The sequence below is a fragment of the Sycon ciliatum genome, chromosome 2 (assembly GCF_964019385.1).
Source record: "Sycon ciliatum chromosome 2, ocSycCili1.1, whole genome shotgun sequence".
Lineage (NCBI taxonomy): Eukaryota > Metazoa > Porifera > Calcarea > Leucosolenida > Sycettidae > Sycon > Sycon ciliatum.
In genome coordinates, this window is record NC_088644.1 from 34,581,726 (window position 1) to 34,590,274 (window position 8,549).

An 8,549-nucleotide genomic window follows, 5' to 3' on the forward strand; every position below is an offset into this window, starting at 1 on the left:
GAACGCTCTGCTTTTTAACCGGCATAAGTACTATTTTAAGTAGCCAAGTCTAATAATTTCCTTCATCCAATCATTTTCGTTAAGCACATTTATCGTGAAGCATATTAAAAACTAAGATGGTGAGCCAAGGAATAACGTTTTCCTTGTTTCAATTTAATATAATTATTATATTAAATTGAAACGAGGAAAACGGTGGGGCACAAGTTACGCGTTAGAATCCAGAAGTCCAGAAGATGGAATGTCTCGGTACTCCTTGTCAGTCTGGTGCTACCTTGTGCACGTTGGACTGTTCAAAACCCGGTTTAGTTGGTGGACTCAAACGCATAACTTGTGCGCACCGTTTTCCTTGTTTCAATCCATAGTAAAAAAACACGCTTTTCACAATAGCATGATAACAATAAAATCTCGATATGCATTTCTTTTTTATCTTATACAATACTTGTAAATAGTGTGTTCGAGACGCCCCGTCACATACACTGCTTTTCTATTTTCACTTTCATCACTTAGCAATGCTCTTATGAGCGGCACTTGGAGTTGTGGTAGCTGGACAGCGTGCTACATACATGTAACTTCCCTTTCATATTTTAATTAATTAAACACAAATAAGGAAGGATGTAAACTGTATTGCTGTGTCCCTGAGTTGCGCGTACATCCGATCATCGGATATACATGTTGTTTTAGTTGTTGTTGTTGTATTTTTTATTTCAATTTGCTCAGGGAACAGGAAATATGTCACTTCTCTGCGGTTGACGTCACAGTATAAGCATTAGCAGAGAAGTAGTGTTCTCTGTCCACCCGTGAACGGGTACGAGGGAGCACGGTGTGGGATAAAAGGAGGTGACGAGTGCAGGGTCGGCCTCTTTTGTCTTTGTGCGGAGAGTTGAGTGAGAGTGCCCACCCACCCACCCCAGTAATCATCATGTAATTTCATACATCATCGCTTTGATTATTCTAGTGATTTGATTATTCTAGAGTGTGCGGATGCATAATGGTCGGGCGTGGTTTTCTGGTTGTACGTAGCTGGAGTTTTTGGTTAGACTAGGCAATGGTTCTGTATAGTCATGACCGCGGAATTGTGTGCAAAGACAATAAGTTGGGGTGCTGTGCTGTGGTAGCCCCCACTGGCAGTGTTCACGTGTTCAATAGTGGTGTACACGTATGAGTGAGTGTGCGGATGTGTGCGCAACGAGTGAGTGCAGGGTGGACAGAGAAAATGCCTTCTCACCGGAGGGACGATTCTCCGATTCCTACCAAAAACGAGAAATCTGCGATATGAACATGCATTTTTGTTGCTGTCCACAGATTTGAGTATTATGCTCCCTAGCGTCAGCAATGTCGTTAGGTTGAGCACTCTTACCTTAGCGCGAACCCTTGCCGCTCGCCTTGTGCAACGCTCACTGCTCTAGGAGCATTTCGAGCACTCTTGGCGGTGTTTGCAGCTCTTTATAAAAATGCTTTGCTTCACGGAAACGTATTTCATTGCGAAGAGCTGCGCTTCGGTCCTCTGAGCTGTGCTGAGGAGCTCTGCATTCAAAACACCCTAATAATTATGGCAAATGTTATCACATACTGTATGAAGGCGATGCTTTTTTTGTGGAAGAGCTATCGCTTTTTGTGAGATGATTTAGGTGTACTCGGTACGTGTATCATAATAACATGATTTTACATTATTCGCCCCAGTCTTTTTAGCAACGACATCTAGATGGCATACTTGGTATGTTATCCCATCAGTTACGTCGAAGTATTTGTTTGTGCATGTAGGCAACTACGTGACAGTGCTCAATACACCAAGGTGCAGAGCCTACTACACACACTTGAGAGGAATTAAAAACGTTTCTGCTGTAACTCTGCGTTTCACGGTTTAACCGATCATCTGAAAGCAACTTGACTACAAATTTCAGAAGATATGATTGATGTCGGCTGCACGCTTGGATCATGGCGCGAATAAATGATACGGGTTGATAGTGTAATATGAAAATCAGTGACAATTTTGACGAATTGAAGAATTGTATGTGGCCAAGAAGGCAGGCGGATTGTGTCCGGAGTGTGTGTGTAATTTGAAAAGACTACACTGGAGTTACTCAAAACTTTCTATACAATAGGTGTCTATCCCGAGAATCGTCGTCCGCCGGCTGCTGAGATGTGACCTTGGGTTCAAGCTTCTAATCCAGGTGTCATGATATAAGAGTTTTTTTTTTTTTTGCTGTACTACAAGTTTTTTTGACAATGCAACACAATTTTTGTGGAAAGGTCACAACAATAAGAGACAAGATCAAAAGGAAAGCTTTACAATAATAATAATAAAACGTAGCCTGTAAAATGTAAAAAGTCACTGAGTACAGTTTAATTCAATATCCATGTCCAGTATTTATAATAAAAATAATCTGCTGCAATTTATAGATTCTCACATGCGAGCAACCTGGGCCTCAGCAACAACCAGTTCAGCAGACTCCGGATGCCGAACCGATCGCTCACGGAAAAGACCCCGTGAACCCCGCAAACACATGATGCATTATCGCAACAGGGCAAATGAGAGACGGCATCTGATGTAAGATATTACGTGGGAGTACTGCTCCTTCCTCCTTTCCGCTCTCAATAACGCGATTCGGCGATAGAGTGATGTCGCCGCTCTTCCCATGCCACCACTTGCCGACAGCACAACAAGCATGAACGTCGCATACTCCACCTCTCTCACTCTCTCTTCATAGCATCGTCGCTTTTCTTTTTCATGGCGCTGATAGACAGTGGTGTGTGGTGCAGATCGATTTGAGCGTGCATGAGGATTAAAAACCCGTATATCAAGTAAAGTACGCTCAAAACGACTGCCCCACAAACCACTGACCGCTACATCAAGCCGCGCATGCTCCTCCACAATAGCAGACCTGTATCTCATTCTCTCTCCAATGAGTGGCTGCAGCAGTGGCTCAATGGAGACATTATGACAGGTCTCTTGAAGGAGAGAGGCTGTCACATCCCGGATATCATTATGGCGGATAATGATAAAACCACCAAGGGGACATGACAAGGCATGGTCAATACCATTGTCCCGTCCACAAGAGCAATGAGTTGGTAACCTCGGCGGCATCCAACCATAACGGAGGCACAAGCCGTCCATGAACTCAGCTTTGCTCAGTGAAATGCCATACTTTTTCAATGGACGGCAAGTCAGCCAACTCGAGGCGCCAGGTTCACGGGCGAGGACAATGGTGTGTCGCAAGGCATCCGACGCATCATTGCTGATACGCCGTCGGTTGATACAGGGGCGATCCTGATATTGCGAGCTCAATGCAAAATTCGAGAAACTGTTCTGTGGCACCTGTTGTTATTTGGGGGGGGGGGGAGGGGGCGGGTAGCAGCAGATATATGCATCCTGGTTATAGAGGTTTTTCGAAAAGTGGTCACGTGCCGGTCCCGCGTGGGCTCAGGTGACCTTGAGTGGCAAAAAGACCGTGACCTGGTGACAGCTGCACTTTTTGGTTTGAGTTTGCACTATTCCAGTATTTCTTTGCTGATTTGACGATCAGATTCGTGCTTGTTTGTGCGTTCTTGAGAGGGTACCTGCTTGTTATGACTGCTGAAATGGAGCCTAGAGAATTTGGAAAAATCTACGGTGAGCTGGACGAAGTAGCCAAGAAGCGGTATCGCGAGAAGCTTGACCGAATTGTTTCAAATGTGTCCGATCCGTACGTCCTCTCCAAAAATTCTGCCGTGGAGTTTTTCCCGAGTATCGAGTGGCCTGATGTTTATAACTATCTTGTAAATACTCCTAGTCCGTACACCAAAGAGTCCTTGAAAGCCTACAAAAGTCTGGATGCTTATAATTTCGTAAAATCTGGCTGGGTTGGAGACGTCCTGTCGTTTCCTGCAAATGCTGACAGCACGAAATTTTTCGTGACAGCTTCGGTCAGGCATTCGCAGACTGTGTCTGCAGATAATCTGAGGCCTTGGGTAGCCGCGGAGAAGGACGGAATCGTGATTTGTGCGCATTGTAATTGCATGGCTGGCCTGGGCGAAGCGTGCTCGCACATCGCAGCTTTGCTCATGAGCTTGTCTGTCCGTACGTCCATGGCAGTAGAGCCTGCATGTACCTCCCTGCCTTGTCAGTGGATTGCCCCAAGCATGAAAACTGTGGAGTATGCTAGGGTCATTGACATTGATCTTGCTGTGCCCGACCCAAGGAAGGATAAGAATAAACAACCAAGAGCTACCAGCAGTTCCGCCAAGAGCAAGCCTGCTCCGTTTGACAATCCCACAGCTGAGGAAGTTGATGCCCTATGTGCCTCTCTGGATTCCGCCGGCTCTTGTGCGGTGCTGAGCACTATGCCTGCCTTCTCTGACCGGTACGCTCCAAAGGATCAGGACGGCTGCCCACCATACCTGGTAGACGAGCTCTACAATGACGCACTGTTGACAGCCAACTTTGCCGATGTGCTGCAGCACTGTGAAAAAGTGTTCAGCGCAATAACTGTGACTGCGGAGGAGGCAAAGGCTGTGGAGAGGCTCACAAAGGACCAGGCTACCTCCAAGCAGTGGTTTCGCTACCGTGCTGGCAGGGTAACAGCATCCCGCTTCAAAGCTGCTACGCGCACCAATCCCAGCAATCCATCCGTGTCGCTCATCAAAGCCATTTGTTATCCGGAGGCGCAAGCGTTCACAACTTCAGCCACTAAATGGGGCTGTGAGCATGAGGCCAGTGCGCGTGAGCTGTATGTAAGGAAGCAGGGGGCTGTTCACAAGGAGCTGTCTGTGACTGAGTGCGGTCTTTGCCTGTCTCCTGACTTCCCGTATCTTGGGGCAAGCCCAGATGGCTTTGTCAGTTGTGCATGCTGTGGGGCCGGTGTGCTTGAGATCAAGTGTCCCTATTCATGCCGGGACAAGGCATTCGCTGATGCTGCTGACGAGAGCAAATTCTGCTTGGAGAAGGACCCGTCTTCCTCCGGGTTGCTGCCACAGCTTCGCCTAAAGCACGACCATGCCTACTACTATCAGGTCCAGCTCCAGCTGAAGGTCTGCGCTGCCAGACACTGTGACTTCATAGTCTGGAACAAGGAAGAGCTGCACGTGGAGCGCATACTTCCTGATGCGCCGTTTATGGCTAAAGCCTTGGAGGCAGTTGTAGATTTCTACAAACTTGGAGTTCTACCGGAACTAGCCGCTAAATGGTATTCAAAGAACTTTGATAGCTTACCTGACGGACCACCAGCAGCAGCGGGCGCATCAGCCACAGTGGGTCTGCCACAGACTACATTGTCATCGCCGGGTGGTTGTTACTGTGACGGGAAAGAGGCCGGTGATGTAGCGAAGTGTGCTAATACTGATTGCACTCGCCGTTTCTTCCATGTGAAGTGCCTAGGCCTCAAGAAGAAGCCCGGTAAGAGCTGGCATTGTCCTGAATGCCGCAAGGCAGCTCGCCAGAAGAAGTCGAAAGCTTGAGGAGTGGTCCTGTTAGAATTATGTGCATGCATCCTGAAGATTGTGTTGGTGCTTCTCTCTGCTCAAGTAACTGTATCTGGCTGGACTTGTCCCCTTGTCTGTATTGTGTACGCATCACTTTGTCTGCACTGGTGTCGCGACAGTCGATTGCTTTGATTCATGCTGGCTGGCTCTTTATGATAATAGTTCCGGTGTACCAGCGCTGCAGCTAGCGTAGGCTGTGTGTGCAGCCATATGCACTTGCCTTTCACTTTTGTAAGCTCCTTCACTGCGTGTGAAAGGATGAGATTTGTTTTGTAGTTCGTGGAGTGAGTTAGCCTTTTCTCCCATGCAAGTAGCTTGGCGTGTTCTCGCTCCTTTTCCTTTGCTATAATGTATTTTGAAACTCGGGTATTGAGCCAATAATAAAAGTAGAAAGGAAAAGGACATACAGTGGTGGAGAGTTACTCTTAACTCGTTTCCATATGTCCTTTTCCTTTCTACTTTTATAATGTATTTGTAATGTATTTCAGTTTGCTGATAACAAGATGAGTTTACAGTCTTCTCTCGAGTGGTAATTATTAACAGGTCCTACCTTTCAGGAATACTGATACTGAGGTATTGTGCAGCATTCACTGGTCATGCCTGTTCTTCATTTCACAGTCTGCCGTATGGTATGTACGTTGCTCAAGTCTACCCCTGACGATGCCGTCATCCTGCAACTTGTACAGTTACATTGTATACGCATGACGTCGCTGGATATCTTGTGTATGGAGTATGGCATAAACTAGTTTTCTAATTTTGAGGTATTCAAATCGTATGTCAGTAGCGATTACACTGTTGTACCTCATCAATCACATTCTGTATAATTATTGTGTGAACCAGTGTCTTCTTTTAAACCAAGATCCTCTCCATAGTGAAAGCCATTGGACCACCACTCAGACTTTGTTGTGCCTGTGAAAGGCAATTGCGGCAACAAGAGAGATACACTAAACTCCCAATTTGGCTGAGTTTGACTCCTGGGAAAGGGAATGGAACCCCAGCATTGAAGTGGATTTACACCCAAAGCTCATCCACAACCGAACAAGTTCAACTTGTCTGGGTGCCGATAGTGTTAGTTTATATGCAAATATTGAAGTTCACATTGCCGAACACAAAGACAGTTTCATTAATCATGGTGTACAGCTATTTTCCATTTGATGCTATTAAAAAAATAAAACAATACATTCACAGTTCAGCGCATAGCCGGCCAGTTCAGGCATCCAATGGACATTGAAACAGGGTGCCACCAGACATAGGCAAAATAACTGACACTCGTTGATATGGCAAGCAGAGCTGACATTGCAGGACCATGGTGGCATGATGAGTTTCATGACCAAGATAATAACGGCAACGTGTATAATGAGCAGAGTACCACAATGCATAAACCCGTTGCAGCAAATCACAATCATCTACAAACTACTATCACAGTGCTCAGTTGAGCGGCACAACAGATTTGCAGCAATTGCACAAAGCACAGCACACACTAACAATACGATCAATCATGGACTCCTTCTCATCCGTATCATGCTTCAATAGGGTGATAGGCAGGGTTGACTGCAAGATGGTATACTTCTGCCGAAGCAGGCCGATCACCCTCTCAACGTGGATACGCACATTCGCGATTTGGCGTGACTGCTCGAGCTCCTGCCTTCTCAGCTGCTTCTTCCCCCTGGTGAAGGAAGGGATGACTAGTTTCGCACAGTACATGCCAACGCTGTCTTCGATAGTAAATCCACGATCCGCCATGACTTGATCTCCCGGATTGAGGAGCTTCAATAGGCCACAGTTCTCCGTCAAATGCTTGTCAGGTGTTCGTCCGCCCCAAGCCTTGGAGATGAAGGATATGGAGCCTTGGGGTGTGACAGCAACCAAAAACTTGACAGTGTTGTGGGATTTGTAATGTGAAAAGGTGAGAGCTCTAGCCATAAGATTACGTGGCCTCTCCATAAATACCTCGAAACAGTCGATTATGCAGACGCAGCGACCGAACTGTCCGCGGAAGCTCCTCGGCATGGTCTTCTCCAGGTCACCATGGTTTGGCCAGCGGATAAGTGGGCGTAGCCGGACGAACATCACTTGAATCCACTTCTCAAATATCTTTGTGACAGTGGCCGGACTGATGCCAAAGCGGTAAGCCAAGTCCTGATGCGCGAGGTTCAGTCTAAGTTTCATGAGCACGAGGATGAATTGTTGGAAGAGGGACAACTTGCTATGACCATGGGCAGAGAGAGGCTTTGACACATAAGAGAAGACAGTTGACAGGATTTTCACATCAGGCAGGCCAGTGTAGTAATGGACTTTGGCAGGGTCATTTTTGAAATTATCTTCAGTGTACCCATAAGACGGCTGCTTCAGCTTCAAGGTGGCGTTCTCCAGCTCCAACTCCGTCACTCGGGCCTGCAGTTTCGCTACTGATGCCTTCAACTGCTCCTTTTCACTCTCCAAATCGTGAAGCTTGCCCATGGTGAGATCTGTTTGGCAAGATTTTGAAGTGGACGCGGATTCAGCAGGATCAGGAGTAGGAGTTGCTGCAGTCGATTCCACAGCCTTTGTAGCGCTTTGATCAGCAAACAAACGAGTCCGCTTTGCACGCCGGTGGTAAGCCTCCAACTCCTCCTGCATTTTCCTCTTGACTGGGGACCGTACAAACGTAAACACACGTGGCACATAGTCTGGTGACAAAGGCTCATCACTCTTCGCCCCGCCGATAAAATGCGCTCCACATAACCAGCTGTGCTTTCCTGGTGTCCAGTTCTCCCTTCGCAGAGCAGTTATCCACTTTTCCCTGCGCTCAGGTTCACTTTCTTCAGAGGGCAATCTTGTCCAACCTTTGTCGCCCTTTTTGAATCGTCTCGTACAGCCAACAGCCGAGCAGCTCTTCCCCATTTCGACCTTGATCAATATCGGTTACACAAACAAAGCGCTAAAGATAAACCTGAAGATCAAGCGTAAAGCGAAAATGGCCAGTGTGGACTGAGTGGATAGCAAAGAAAGACGACAAGCCGTCAACAAAATAAATAAAATTGTATTTGGCGTTCAATCTCGATCTCACTCGATCTCATCTTTTGCCACTCAACACGCCAGCAGCTGCGCCG

The 8,549-nt window shown here is 46.9% G+C and overlaps 1 protein-coding gene across 1 annotated transcript; it reads right to left on the reverse strand.

Moving 5' to 3' along the window:
* Positions 1-6,885: 6,885 nt before the first annotated feature.
* On the reverse strand, positions 6,886-8,340 carry LOC135810535 (uncharacterized). The gene has a single exon (XM_065324027.1). It carries the CDS (start codon positions 8,338-8,340, stop codon positions 6,886-6,888), a length of 1,455 nt encoding a protein of 484 aa, XP_065180099.1.
* Positions 8,341-8,549: the final 209 nt, after the last annotated feature.

What these genes read in the sequence shown, in the direction of transcription:
- LOC135810535 (XM_065324027.1), bottom strand. Translation starts at nt 8,340, where the DNA reads ATGGGGAAGAGCTGCTCGGCTGTTGGCTGTACGAGACGATTCAAAAAG.